Source organism: Aythya marila (genome assembly GCF_965140915.1).
Source record: "Aythya marila genome assembly, chromosome: 6".
Lineage (NCBI taxonomy): Eukaryota > Metazoa > Chordata > Aves > Anseriformes > Anatidae > Aythya > Aythya marila.
The window spans coordinates 22,929,775-22,944,791 of NC_139047.1; the positions used below are offsets into that span (position 1 = coordinate 22,929,775).

Consider the following 15,017-nt stretch of genomic DNA (forward strand, 5'->3'; position numbering starts at 1 on the left):
GCAGAGCGGGGGGCTGGCACTGTGACAGGGTTGTATGGGGTCCAAGTGAAGTGTGACAGGCTTTTTGTGATTTTTCAGGTTTCATTTATGAAGTTTGAGGGGCCAAGGCAAGGACCTACAGAGATCCAGGGGGAAGGGGAAACTTTTCCAGTGGCATTGGCTCCAAGCTTTGCCAAGGGGCTGGTCTTGACCAGCAATTTCCCAACAGCAGGGCCGTGTGATGGTGCCAATGCTATCTCCTAACAGAGATGTGTCAGCCCCTCCTGGCTGCAGAGAGTAAAAATAGCCAGAGAAGAGAGCTCAAGCGTATTGAACCCAGCTGGCAGAAACAGAAACACAAATAGTTTGCCCAAACACACAATGGTTTAAAATAATTCACGTGATAATTTTGGGAGTTGACTTCCTATTTTTAGGATTTCTCCAGACAAGGGTGGGTGCTGACTTCTGTAAAGATAAACCTCTCAGACAGCAGAGGTGGGAGAAGTCCACTGTCAGAGTGCGGCCCTGGGCCAGCACCGAGCCCCTGCCAGGGAGTTTGCACATTGCAGGGCATCCCCCAGGGCTGGGCTGGGGCAGCCCCTCGGCTCCTCTCCTCTCCTACACGGGCATTCGGTGGTCTGGCAAAATAACCTCCTGCTTATGGCAGCACCCAGCAGCCTCCTGTGCTGGTCCTGCAAAGTGGCGGTACCCCCCGAGCCCACCCTTCTTCTGTGCTTCCCCGAGCACAGCTGAGGAAGGCGGCGGGGAGCATGCAGGTGGAGCAGCCTGCAGGCAGAGCTCATGAATGCTCCAGGCTGCATCTGACCACACTGCATGTGCTGTAGCTGGGCACTCATACTGCCTCCCTCCTCTTCTGCACGTTCAGCAGTGCTGCTGGGACCTGGAGAGGGTGCTACGGGGCCAGGCGCTGGCTGTCCCGCTGTGGGACCAGCCCAGGAGCAGGGTGGCCACCACCCCTGCACCTGGGCAAGCTCAGCCCTCTGCCATGAGCCCCAGGAACAACCAGTGACCCTGACTGAGGGAAGTGGGGGACACCTCATGTGCCCCACTGCAGCACCTGCCCCAGGCTGAGCGTGGCTGGAGGATGTCTGACCCAGTGCCACACGGACCCCACGGCAGGAGCAGCCAGCAGCTCGGGGAGATGCAGAAGGGTGCTGGGTCAGGCCTGTGTGCTGTCCACCTGGTTTGGCTCCCGTCTGGGAAGAAAATGTGGAGGGAACATGTATTTATTGAGATGTTTCCTCTGTATTCAGCACGTGCCTACAGGCTGGGTAAAGAAACGGGCACATGCTGAGCGTGCAGGCACACGCACGTACGGATGCACGCAGGCACGGGTGCACGTTCCTGGTTAAACAGGGGGCTCTTGACCACTGTTTCCAGCGGCCAGCATGAGGTCTCCAACTCTGCCAGCCTGGTTTCATGCAGTAACCAGCCACTGGGTGATGGTGCAGAGCCTACCTCTGTGCGGGTGGTGCTGTGATACCCCCTGCTCCAGCCAGCCTTGTTCCCTCACTGCCTGCTGGTGCAGGCAAAGAACAATTTTTTGTCAGGGAATTTCAATTTGATTTATTCCCAGTTACCAAACTTCTAGTTACTGATTCTGGTGCTAAAGAAAAACAACAAATAAACAAATGGTTAGGGAAAAGACCCTCCTGATTCCTGCTCTCCAGCCCCTTGCCCCCCTTTGCTCGGTCCCAACCCACCCCTGCTGTTACACCCTGCAGAGCTGCCCAGTTCATTGGGGAACAGAGCCAGACGTGGTTCCTGTGAAGAGTTTATTGGTGTAGCTGTTTCCACTACAGTCAGAGGAGTCACAACACGCAGCGACAACAGGCCTCCTACACTACACAGGGAGGACAGGACACACACGGCCACAGACACACGGAGACGCTCGTCTCTCCGCCCCGGGCCCTGCGGTGGGCCAGGCTGCGGGGCAGGAGCCAGCTGCTGGGGGCAGAAATACCTGGCAGGTATTTCTGCAGCCTCCTGGGGAGATGTGGGACCCTCCCGGCAGCGATGCACCCACCTTCTCCTGCAGGAGCCATGCTGATAAACAGGAACCAGGGCAGTGGCTTATCCCAAATCCAATGGCCAGTGAGTGCTGGAGGGAGAAGCTGGGCTGCCCATCTCCTTGGGCACTACCCTCAGAGCTGCCCACATGCCAGAGCTGCTAGCTGCAGCCAGGGTGGCTGCTACCTCTGCCTTGGCCCCAGGCAGCACTGCCAGTGGTGTCCAGGGCAGCTCTGAATGGAGGCTGCTGGTCCAGGAGACCCCAGGAGACATCCCTCAGAGCTGCCTGGAGGTGACCAGGGGGTTGAGTGCTGGGCACACTGAATGCTGCTCCTTCCCGGTCAGCAGGGACCCCTGGAGATGACAAGTCACCCCAGCATGTCAGCAGAAATGGGGCCACGGTGCTCAGTGACTTCACTGCAGGGCTGCAGGGAGCCAGCCCTGGTGGATCACTGCACAGGGAAGAAGAGGGGAACCACAGGACGGTTTTGTGCTCCAGCACTAAATCTCTTGTATAGCTTCTTAAATGTGGTTTGTGCTCAAGGACAGGGAGCAGGGGATCAGGAACTGGGATGTAACCCTGTGAGGAATTTTTACTCGGACCCCTGTAACCTTTTTAAATGTGCAGAATGGCACAGGACTCCTTGGTCCCTGTAACAGGGCACACAGCCAAGGCAGCCTGAAGAGTACCTGCTCCCCATGCTGTTTTCCTTTTGAGAAGAGTGTTGTGAAAGTTAGGAGGAAATGATCAGCCTCCTGCATGCCAAACAAGAGTGGAAACGAGTCCTGTGGGAGGGTGACTGGGCAGATGAAGGCCTAGAGGATGGGGCCTGCAGAGCACCCCTCATCTGCAAGACATCGGGGCCCAGAAAGTGCCTGTCCCACTGGTGCAGGGGGAGCTGTGCTGGCCGAAGAAGAGCACTGGTCCCTCCTCGCCTGTGTACTGGGGCACACGCTGAGGTGGCAGCGCCTCCCAGGGAGCCCCAGGCTCAGGAGGGTGCATGGGATGGCAGTTTGGCTGTGAAGGCAGAGGGAGCAGGAGGAAGGCATCTGCCCAGCTGAGCATGGAGGCTGCTCTCACTGCCCAGCCTGCGAGGAGCCCGCTGGCCATCCACCGGCCTGTCCCCGTGCCTGCTCGATGGTGTGTGGTGCTGCGACACCCAAGCTTCGTGGGAGTGGAGTGGGACACAGTGGGACCAGCTGGCAGGGCTCCCCTTCACCGCCCGCAGACTGAGCGCGGGCTGCCTCCAGCAGGGAGTGGGCAGCCCCCTGACCCACGGGCACTCTGCAACCACACCGCTTCGGGGTGTGAGAGGCATCTCTTGGCCCACCAGGTCCGAAAAGAGAGAGACTCACAGCTTCTGCCAAGCGAGTGATGGGGCAGCAGGAGCCAGGGCTGCCTCCTGGGGGGCTATGGAACAGCCATTTGTTGGTCCAGGCAAGGCTGCATGGCTCACGGCAAGTCTCCAGTTAGTCCTTGGGAGTGACGAGCAGGCGTGAGCAGCTGTCCCGTGCGTGGGGACGGCAGGCCCCAGCTCACACAGGCATGTGCAGCTCGTTGTACTCATCCCGGCCGTCCTCGTCGAAGTTTGGTTCCGCATCCTCGGAGTCCAACTGGGGAGAGACAGAGACAGGGCTTTGAGGGCCACAGCAGCCCCCAGCACAGGGCTCACCTGGTGCCGAGGGAACAGCGTGCAGCGAGCCAGGCAGCTCTCTTTTCTGGGAAGAGCAAAGCTCTTGCTTCTTTCCCTCCCCAAAGGCCTGTCTTTTCTACCCCTCATGCCCACACATGCTTCCCCAGCCCAATGCCCAATGCTGTCAGCATTTTATTCTGACAGTGCCTGCTCGCTGGTCCAGCACAGAAGCTCCTGCCTCCTGCCCTGCCAGCAACACCCAGGCACACAGCATTTTGGGGTGCTGCTCCAGGCTGCTCACCAACAGGAACTCAGGAGTTTGGCAGCACCCAGGGAGCTGCCAGCACCAAAGGTGCTGGCTCTGTGGTTACGTGCTCCTCTGCCAAGCAGCTGCAGGCACTGGTGTGTTGCTAGGCTGTCCCTGCTGCTGCCTCAGTGGGGAAATAGGGGGTCTCCTTGATGAAGTAGCCACAAATGAGGAGGAGAATGGAAAAGAAAACTCCTACTGTGTGGCAGGATCCTCTGTTTCCTTACCCTAGGCTGCCCATCCACCCCATGTTCCATTCCCAGGGCTACAAGCTCTGAGGAAGCCACCAGCCCACCTAACTGCCGTTGAACAAAGACCACCAGACAACAGCAGGGAAAGGCAAAGCTTTGCTGGCCAAGGATCTCCTCACAACAGTGTTGCAAGCAAGAGTGCGAGGACAGTTATCTGCTTACGGCTTTGAGCTCCCTGTCGTGGAAGAAGCGGGGCAGCACGAAGCGTCGCAACGGCACTGTCATGATCAGGACGAAGGGGAAGGCCAGGGACGCCACTGTCGATTTCACCACCCAAAGCAGCACAATGCAGGCCAGTTGGATGCAGGTGAAGAGATTCATTCTCCAGGTCTTTACCTAGGGAGGTAAATCCAGTCTGAGAACACATTTTCCTCCCGCACAGGTTAACAAAGGCCCAACTGGCCGAACACAACCCTTTTACATGGCACAGGACAGTAACGCAACACTGTGCTGTGCATTCTACCTGTTTGTACACTACAGCAAGGCAGAACCCTGTAGCACATCAGCGTTTGTGCAGCCTATCCATCAGTGTAGCGCCCCTACAGCCATTTAAGCAATGCATTACCCCTGTGAACACTCTGTCCATCCAATATCCTGGCAACACACTTCTGTGTGCAGCCTGTCAGCATGCTATCCTAGCATTTTATCACCTCCATGTGCATCCTGCACTACTTCTGGACACAACCTTGCAGCACATCACCCCTCGGGGGTCACCAAACTAAGCATCACCAGCATCCTCTCTCACCTGCCTCTTCCTTCTCTGCTCTCCTGCAGCCTGTCTTCGCTCACCTTAACAACGTAGATGTGGTCAGGGTGGTGCTTGGATGGCATGAAGATCAGGAGCAGTCGCTCGTAGAGCTGGATGCCGGTGAGGGACGTAACCCCCATGTAGAGGAAGATGCCAAAGAGCACAGCCAGCGGGATCTGCCGCAGCATGTTCCCCATCACAATGGACAGGCCTGCAGAGACAGAGCTCAGGGCATGGCTCTTCTCATGCACCCAGCCCTCCCCCACCTCCTCTCTCTCTGTCTTGGGGTGCACGGGTTCAGAGGGGTCTGGCTGGAGGGGGTGTGGAGAAGCACTGATCATGGGGGGTTAACCCAAGGCTTCCAGAGGGGAGCTGGTGTGAGGGTCAGCAGGGGCAGTCCTGCAGCAAGTGGGCAAAGTGAAATGTGGTCTGTGGGGCAGGGACACAGCCAGGGTGAGATCTGAGTGTCTGGCCCTGACCCCCCCTCACTCCTTCCCCCAAGCAGAGGCTCACCGACGAGGGCGGCAATAAGCACTCCTGTCACACGCTGCTCCTTCACCTCCTCAATCTTGGGCTTCTCCCCTGGTGCAATGGCCTTGCTCATGACCGTCAGGGCGTTGACGTGGGTGACGGAGCGCACGGTTGCTGCGGTCAGCCAGGGCAGCCCAAAGAGGGCACAGAGCCCCCCCATCGTGCCAATGAGCAGCAGGTCCAGGTGGAAGCCAGAGCCTTTCAGTAGCTTCCTCTCCTTTTTGCTCACAATCAGCCTGGGAGGAACAAGAGTTTGTGTCAGCCAGGCACAACCTACATACATCACAGGAAGCGTCCAGTGCCCATGGACAGCCTCGCAACTGGGACAATGATTATTCCCTGAACAGGGCAAACGTGGGGACAACAAGGAGATGGCCAGGAGATGGCAGATGGCAACCTCAGATTAGAGGTTTTGTCCTGTGCTTGTCTGAGGCAGGTCTCCACCACACTGGAGGAGAGCCACGAGACAGTGGAAGAACCCAAGAAGATGTGGTCTGAAATGGGCAGGGTCCTGCCCTTGCTGTCCCACCGGGATATGAGGCACACCTCCACACCAATGGCACCAGCACCCATCCCAGCCCTGCCTGCCTGGAGGTGAGCGATGGTTGGTGTTGGCAGGGGAGGTACTCACGTAGTGATCTGCGTCTCCATGAAGATAAGGATGAAGACCAGAAGGGCAGGAATGGCAGAGGCAAACATCATCCACAACGGAAAGGTCCCACTGCTGCCCATGGGGTGAATGAACCAACCACGCTTGTGAGGAGATGTGACTGACAGGCCAGACGGGACATTCAACTTCTGGTGGTGTAGCCGCAAAACCGAGCAGTTATTCATCAATACTCACATGCCCACAGCCTCACACGGGTCTGGCCTTGATCCTCCCGGCCTCCCTGGTCTGAAGCTTCAGATGATGGGACAGCAACCCTGACCCAAGCTGGACTTTCTCATGGATAATCCCCTTCAGCGTAAAAAAATCCCATGTCCCCTCTTTCTAACAAGGGCCTCATTTCCTCTTTCAGCTACAGGAATTCACTTGGGTTTTGTCCAAAAGATCAACATCTTCCCTCAAGAACCTCACCCCCATGTCAGGGCTTGCAGACCATGTTTAAAATGCTCCTTGACCTCTACTTGGAGCATCCAAGTGCCCTGAACTGGTCACTCTTCTCTGAGGTGGTTTTCCAGACACTAAGCCTTTTTGGAGACATTTTTCAATATTGTTTTTGCACCGGGGACCCCAGAACTAGACACATTCTCTGGAAATGTCCTCACTCTTATCATGTTCAGTGGGAATATCATGTTTGTGCTCTCATCAGAGACCACACAGACTCCTATTTGTACATGGCCCCAACCCTGCGTTCACTAGCATTTAAAGTCTTGGCTCTGCCCTGCTTTACAGCAGTTCTTGCTAACTGTCAGCACGAACACTGCAGCAAGAGTTTATGATTTGCATTTATGTTAATCAGCATAAGTATGAATAATATTTCTGGAATGCTTGTACTTGAGCTAAGCTGTGCAACTAAGTACTGTTTTCTCAGAAAGCCATGTACATATGCTGAGTTGATAGTGAAATGATAATGCTTCTGATATTAATTGTTGAAGTGTAGAATGGTATGAAAAGGATGTAACAAAGTGTATGATTTCACCAACGTCTGATAAAACCAGATTTTACATTGAGATTTAAATGAAAAAGAATGCATTTGGAATCCATTAAGCCTTGGGCTGTCTTGCTGAACAGGAGTTACCTTTCACCCTCTCCCTAGCGTTAGTTGACAGAAATAGCAAAACAAAAGGATAAAACTATGCATCTATTAAAAAGGGGAAAAAAAGGAAACCTATGAGATGGGTATGTTTGATAACTAAGTTTGTGCACAAACTAGGAAAGAGATCACTGTGCTTGAGATAAAATGATCAAAATGCTTAGTAGCCTATCGTTAAGAGGAGCATACACATGGGAGTACTGAAAACTTGACTGTACACCACTGAAAATACTCTATATGCCACCCCTTTTAGTGTGAATAAATTGATTATGTCTTGTTGAATGAAAACAAGTTTTTAGAGTTACAAACATGGAATTAACTGCATTGTTTAACTTTGATCCTCTAAAACCTCCCCTACCAACCGCAGGAATATCAGAGGGCTGTCAGGGGCACTCCGGTCCCTGTAGCTCTGGTCTCTGTCTCAGCAAGACCCTTGGAGCTTCCTTTCAGCGTGGGAGTAAGGACAAGGGGAGCGTCTCTGTTTGCTTTGCACTGTTATGACTAACTAGGCAGGAAATATAAATCCCCAGTTGCACAAGAGCATGCTTCGGTGTGGCACGGATCACTGGCTGTGCTGGAGGAGGGGCTCCGAGGGCAGCGCTAGCACCTACCTGCGTGTACGTGTCTGTGATGGTGTAATCCACCAGCACCATGACCAGGATTGAGATGGGGATCCCAAAGTCTCCAATGATCCGCCGAGCCTGCAGAACAAACACTCTCGGTGTCAAAGGGCAAAGGTTGGTCTCCTTACACCCAGTTGTAAGCTTTCTCCTGTATTCTAGTTTAACAGACTTGTATCCAGCCAAATGAGCTTTCCCTGGGCCCAGGGGATTTTTCAGAAAAGCTCACTGGAGCAGGACAGTGCAGATACCATCATCAACAGCCAGCTCTCATCCACAGCCTAAGTCAGATTACCATCCCTTCTGCATAGTATTTAAAAGACTGTTGGTGTTTCTTTGTCAGATGGTCCCTAATAGCACCAGCATCACATGGAGTAAAGTAACACTCCAGGGTGCAGTTGTGATCATACAGGGCTGGATAAGACACAAATGGGACAGAGTACTGTGGTCAAATTCATTCAAATTTTCACCAAGCAAACACTCTGAAGAACAAAAGGCTGCAGTAAGAAGCATTATTTATTTGGCATGTCCCTTATTCCTAACATCTGGGTCCCACAAACCTCTCACCTTTCCTCCTAAGAAACGGCTGTTCTTGAACTTGCGCATGAAGAAGGCAATGAAGAAGGTGCCCAGCATGAGGATGAGGGAGAGGAGGGCAGTGTTGGGCTGCATCCTGATTCCCAGTGACATCGCATCCGCAGAAAGCATGCTGGCATTCAGGCTGCTCTGCACGTTCGGTGGGTAAAACTTCAGCAGAGGATGTTCTGCAAACACCTGGGCAGGTGAGAGAAGCAGAAGGCACTGTCACCACAAGAAGGGGCAGGGGACACTGTCACTGTTGGGGACAGGGATGTGTAGAAGGTGCCCGAATGGGGGCCCAAGAGACATGGCAGCCCATCCCCCCAGGGAAGGTTCACCTTGTACAGTTTGTAGAAGGTCTCGTAGATGAAGATGAGGGAGATGAGGAAAGCAAAGATTTCCTGGGTGAAGGGCGAGATGTAGCGCACCAAGAAGCTTCCCTCAGCTGCCACAATAATGAAGATGAAGACGATGAGCCACAAACCAATCCACACTCTGCCTGTCAGATACTCAATGCCTTGTGTCTGGCAGAACTGGAATGGAAAGGGCAACGAGTTACTCACACCTCCTCAGGCTGCCTCCCTCATCTCCTCCCCATTAAGATCGACCAGACTCCTGGAAAAAGGCATCCTCATCTCCACAGGCAACCAACACAGAGACCGCAAATTCAAGGCTGGAATCACAGGTAAAGCTGCAGACCTTTCATTAACACCAGCCAGCTCACCCCAAGCAGGCGTACAGAGGTACACCTTTGTACACCATGACTGGACAAAGCAAAACCAGTCAATGGAAAGTGAGGTTACAGAACAGAAGAGAAATCCCCCCTGTGCAATGGCATCACCAGCTCCAAACTCTTGACATCCCAAGATGAAAACCTAGCTGTAGGAAAAAACATGCTTTATACACCCAGACATGTCAGCAGCCAGAAAAAAGAAAGATTAAACCCACTGTTTAGAGGTAAGGTGACACAAGGATACTTTAACAGTGAAGAGATCGTGCTTCTTGAGAAAAAAAACATGTCCATCCTGCCTGGGCAAGGTATCTGCATGCACCCTTGGGCTCATCCTGAGAGGCAGAATGTGCATGGGACTTCCAAAATGGGTGACACACTGAATGTTTTTGGGTTCCCATACAAGGAAATCTGGGTACAGATAACAGTTCTGAAACTGTCTTCAGACGAAGCCTGAAGAACAAGGAAGGATGGTGGAGCAGTATTTTAGGAAGCAGCTCCAAGTGCCCACTGGGCTGCGGCACAGGGCTGGGGGACAAAGCTTCTCTGGCAGTCAGCGGGTAAAGGAGTGCTGTCACCATTGTCACACCTCAACAGGGTCAGCCTGTAGGATACAGCAACGGGAGACAGAAATCCCAGCAGTGTGACCTGGAAGGGGTCAGCATAGATAAGGCCAGCCCCAGCTGAACTGAGGACAGCCTGGTAGGACACAGGGCGTCCACAGTAACACAGTCCCTTGGGAGAGCTGAGAAATGCTGGCTGCCCTCTGCAGCACATGGGCAGAACGAATGGGTGCCAAGCACGGACACTGCTTCACAAGTACCTTGTAAAAAGCTTCTTCAAACACCAGCAGAGGCCCTGAGAAGCCAATGACCAGGAGCGGCTGGGCTCCAAGCAGGGAGAAGAGGATCCCTAAAACCGAGGTGGAGATTATCAGCTCGGAGACCCCCATGAGACCCTCAGTTTTCTCTCCTGGGAAAGAGAACAGTATGTGAGTGTCACAGACAGACACAGGCGCTGTCTCCATAGACAGGTAGTCTGTAGACTCCACGCAGAGGAGGCAGGTCCCTGTCCCACCGGTCAGAGGTCCCCTGCGCCGGGCAGGGAGTGCAGACGGAGACCAGGGAGCCTTGGGTGATGGCTCCCGGTGCCTGCCTCCAGCCCTGGGCTCCTCTGGCTGGAACAGCACAGCCTGCCTGGAGAGCGCTCAAAGAGGGGCAGTGAGCCGAGGCTGGAGAGGCCGAGCAGCAGCGAGGGGACAAGGCAGCGGCCACAGCGCAGCACCGCTGCGCTCCCTCAGCAAGCGGCACCGAAGCCCACCCCAGCACAGCATCACACAGACACAGCCAGTGTTCCAGCGTGCAAAGAGCAGACCAGAAAGCAGGCCCATTACCTAGGAGTCCCCCGAAGGTGATGGCAGGAGAGAGAGCAGCAAAGTAGATGAAGAGAACGGCCGCGAGACACTGGCTGTGCAAGGCGTCTCTGATGTCACTGAGGTATTTGGGGTACCTGCGCTTTATGTCCCGAACCAGACCTCCAAAAAATATTCCAGTCCGCTTCAAAGGGTCGTCCTCAGCTTCCTCCTCCTCTTCCTCAGCTTTCACTTCACACAGCTCTGGAGGTGCATGGAGGGCAGGGCTTGAGCGAGGGAATTCGGGGCCACCCTTGGGCTGCCCTTTCTCCATACCCCACGGAGACCTTTCTCCTGCAGCGCTAACCTGCTGGGCCCCCTGCACATCCCATTGCCTCTAGCTGCCCCCAGCCACTGTCCTGCCTCCCCTTGGCCCCCCTCTCTGCTGCCCCCCACCAATGCTGCCCACTGCTGGAGCCAGGCCCCGCTCACCCCTCTGCCAGGCTTTGTGAGGGGAGGGCCCACTGGGGCACGGAGGGCACTAGGCACAAATTCTTTTGCCCAAATTTGAGTGGAGAGACCTTTGGCTTCCTGGACATCCCCCTCTTTCATGGACTTCTGCTCCCTTTCCTTCCTCTTCCTTAGCAGCAACTTCTGGAAGGTGGCAATGGATTTGAGCAAGTCTTTGCCCTCCACCTCTGACGGGGGGATGACAATGCTGCAGTCCAAGAACTCATTGATTGCGTTGAGGAGGTCCTGACGGTCATCTGCCATGTACGCAGCCTCGTGGAAGTGCTGAGAGGGGCAGAGAAAGGAAGGGAGAAGGCTAAGAGCAAGACTTAGAGCAAGACTCAGCTACCTACCAACTGGAAGCACAATGCTTGCTGTGACCCTGCAGTAACATCCCACTCCCTCCACCCACTGCTTGTTTCACTGCTGCCATGCGGTGACCCACATTCCCTCCCACTGCTCCACCTATTGACATTTCCCTATATATCCTCCCTTCCCTATAAATCCTTCCCAGTGACCTCCTTGCTTTTCTCCCCCAGGCCCTACCGCTCTAGCCCATCCCTGGTAGCTACGTGTTCCACCAGGCCACAGGGCTCCCCTCCTGTGACCTCTCCATCGAACAACACCAGATCTGTGCTTCCCAGCTATGCTGGTGCCTCATTCCCTAGGTTAGCTGCTATACTTTGCCAGCCTGTGACAGTGTTTACTCCAGGCCACTTGCTGTCCTGGGCCAAATCCTCCTCCTTACAAGCTCTGTATGTACAGAGCCCAGCTCAGTAATATTTCAGAAGCCAGGCACCACAGAGACAAAAGACTTCAGGTGTCCCCTGTCCCTGCAGCTCAAAACTGGGGCTATGCAACAGATAGATGTCCTCTTAGTCTGAACTTGGATTGGTTTTGAGGGACAAGCTGGTGGAGTCCTAACACACTGCAGATAAAGTACAAGAAGCAGAGTGTGAGACATGTAAGCGAGGAGCAAGCATAGGAGACTCTTGGGAGACTTGGACATAAGGATACAAAATATGGGAGAGGAAGGCAAAATGGGAGTGTACAGCATGAGGGAAGCAGTGCCCGTGAAACCAGGCAGAAAAAAATGGAGATGCTCCTGGCAGCAAGGACAAGATGACAAGGAGGGTCTCTGAGGAGACAGCGCTACTACAGGTAGTAGGGGAGGTAGCTGGCAACTGGGCAGAAGTACTGCATCACCTCCTGCATATCGCTGCAGTGAAAGGGCTAGAAGAAGATGAACAAGTGAGCAGCCTGTCTGTAAAGCAGGTAGGCGACAGCTAAGGTCTCTGCAGTGCACAGACTCCCTGGAGCCACGGCTTCCAGCTGTAAATGATACCGGGCTCCCTTCACGGCGCCAGCCACCGAGTAACCTTGCTACAGCCAGCCTCAGTTGCAGCAGCTGACTCCCCTGCTCCAGCTACAGAGCAGCAGGGCTCAGATGAGGAGATCAGCCCACAAACATAGCACTGAAGCTGGAATATGGCAGCTCACCTCTTCTGGCTCTAAGCACAGTCTCAACTGACTCCTGGGGAGGGATCTTTCAGCTGGGGGCCCTTGTAGCCCACAACCCACCTGCTCTGAGTGGACCTTTCAGTCCCCGTTTCAGGGAGAGGTCTGCACTGATGCCAGGAGTGGCAGTTTCTTATTTGGTTAAAGTTGCATGGCACCAGCCAGAAAGTCCCTGTGAACCTCTGACTCCTCCATCTTGGATGTATGCAGCAGATGCTCAGATTATCTTTTCTTTGTCTTTAATTCCTTACCAGGATAATAAATTTCACTTTCCTGCCATCTAGCCAGATGGGGAACTTCTAGCAGTGTCTGTGCCTGGCAGAAAAACCTTTCCGCCTCCTCATCTCTCCTGCATTGATGTGCTCCTCTGCATGGACACCGCAGCCATGGGACTTAGAAAGCTCTGGCAAAACTCTTGATAAACAGTTCCCAGGCATTGTTAGGCCTTCTCATCAGTGTTGCCTAGGCCAGATGTCATGGTCACAGACACCACTCAGCCTCCCCTCCTCTGTTTGTGAAATGTGAACTGAACACAAGTCTCCTTTTCTAACCTTGGGCAGCCCTTTGCTCCTGCTTTTATGCATACCCCCCTTTCTTCACCTCCCAGTCTAGCACGCTCTGTTCCAGCCAAACATCTACCCTTCTCTTCCCTCTGTACTGGAGCACCCTACCTTGGTTTAGCCAGGCTACTCTTAAAAATCCTAGCTGCTCAGGCCTGTCTTTCCCACCCGGGCCTTTGCACAGCATCTCAGCAGCACTCCTGTCCCAGGACTGACTTCTGAGGAACCACTGAAGCTCCCTCGCATTGTGTCAGCATTGTCGCTGGTCAGCTCCTCACCTTGTCGGACATGAGGGTGGAGATCGACCGGCCAATTTCATGGTAATCCATGTTGGCTTGGCTCGGTCCCAGCAGCACAAAGATGAATCTGACAGGGATTGGGACCTCCAAGACAGATTCCAGGAAGACGGCCTCATTTAGTCGGACAAAGGCCATAGTTGGCTGCTCCAGGAACTGCACACAACCTACCGGGAGGCAATGTTTTGAGCACAGTTAATCATTGGGGTGAGCTGTACTGGGCTGCCTTGAACAGTGGAAACAGCAATGTAGGAGGTTCCCATGAGCCCTGCAGTCCCGTACTTGTTTCCAGACCACTGAAAGGACACCAAGCTTCATGCTGAGGACTGCTCGAAGTCCCTTGTTCACTGATTGTTCCCCAGCAATACCACTCTCTTTACTCTCTTTAGCTCTCCCAGTTAGCACATTCTCTATCCTACACACAGGCTCTACTTACATTATAAGGGGCTGATTTTAAATCAGAAGGTTGTTTTCCACTAAGCCACTGCCTTATGGAAGGAAGCCTCTTACGTGTAGGCAGTTAGTTTTATCACACAAACTTCTAATTTCATCAAAGAATGAAATCAGGTTTGCTTGACATGACCTATTTCCCATAAACCTCACTGCTTGGCAATAATTACATTCTTATCCTTTAGCTCCTTATTAATTGAATCCCATATTAGCTCTGCCATTATTTTGGCCGAGAGGGACGTTAGGTTAAACAACCTATAGGTACTGAATCACTGTACTTTGTTTCTTGAGCACTGACACCGTTAGCTTTATTCTGTTTTTCTTGTGTGTTCCCTGCATTCCTAGACCTTTTTCGGATGAAAAATGAGCCAGTTCTCTAAAGACTCATAGGTACAAATTACAGTTTGTTTGATGATGTCCGTGTCTCATGAGTGTGTTTGGCAGCCTTCTCGGTACCTAACAGATTGGGAAGCAGTCCCGCATCCTCCAGCATACCAGCCGCTTCCTTCTGATACTGAACACAAATGTTTATTGAGTACTTCTATTTCTCTGGCATTATTACTGATCTTTCTGCCATCTGTGTCCAGCAAAGAGCTGTGTTCTGTGTTAGACTTGCAAATCTGGGCCATCTGAACAGCCATGAGAATCCCAAGATACAGAAATGACCAGTGTGTAGTTATCCGAGTATTCAAAGTGCATTTATCAAACTGATCTGGCCTCATCATGGTTTAGCATCAGCTTGGTTAAGCGGCCAAGTCTCTTTGCCCAAGTTTTCTATCTCCTAGACAGGCACTGACATTTACTGTGCCTGTAGCATAGTTCTGTTTGCTCAGACGTTAATGCCAGCAAAGTGCTGAAAAGGACTACTCTTGTGGTCAGAAGGCACTAAACCCACTGACGCTCGAGGCTGCCTGCCCACAGCCCTCATTTGTATAGAAAAATATATTTAGGCAGTGATATGGCAGATACCAGAGGCCTTGCCAGCTGCTGGGCCCTGCTCCCAAAAACTCCAAGTTCCTTGGCACATACAGCCAACATACAGCCAACAACCAAAACTAGCCAGGGGCAGGACCTAGGTGCTGGCAAGGTGTAATGAGCTAGCCAGGCTGGGGGCAGCAATGGTCAGAAGACAACACAAGGCCCTGCTGCAGGGCTGGCAGTCAGT

General features: G+C 53.3%; 1 protein-coding gene across 1 annotated transcript in view; it reads right to left on the minus strand.

Moving 5' to 3' along the window:
• Nucleotides 1–1,809: 1,809 nt before the first annotated feature.
• Nucleotides 1,810–15,017, minus strand: part of SLC4A3 (solute carrier family 4 member 3) — a 33,448-nt gene continuing 20,240 nt past the window's right edge. Inside the window, exons 12-23 of the mRNA XM_082762976.1 lie at nt 13,385–13,569; nt 11,100–11,313; nt 10,561–10,782; nt 9,991–10,139; nt 8,776–8,970; nt 8,426–8,632; nt 7,850–7,939; nt 6,113–6,279; nt 5,464–5,717; nt 4,992–5,161; nt 4,365–4,538; nt 1,810–3,624 (exon numbers count right to left, since the gene is read on the minus strand). Coding sequence (XP_082619102.1) covers nt 3,547–3,624; nt 4,365–4,538; nt 4,992–5,161; nt 5,464–5,717; nt 6,113–6,279; nt 7,850–7,939; nt 8,426–8,632; nt 8,776–8,970; nt 9,991–10,139; nt 10,561–10,782; nt 11,100–11,313; nt 13,385–13,569 — 2,105 coding nt within the window. The 3' untranslated portion in view covers nt 1,810–3,546. The remainder of the gene's footprint in view (nt 3,625–4,364; nt 4,539–4,991; nt 5,162–5,463; nt 5,718–6,112; nt 6,280–7,849; nt 7,940–8,425; nt 8,633–8,775; nt 8,971–9,990; nt 10,140–10,560; nt 10,783–11,099; nt 11,314–13,384; nt 13,570–15,017) is intronic.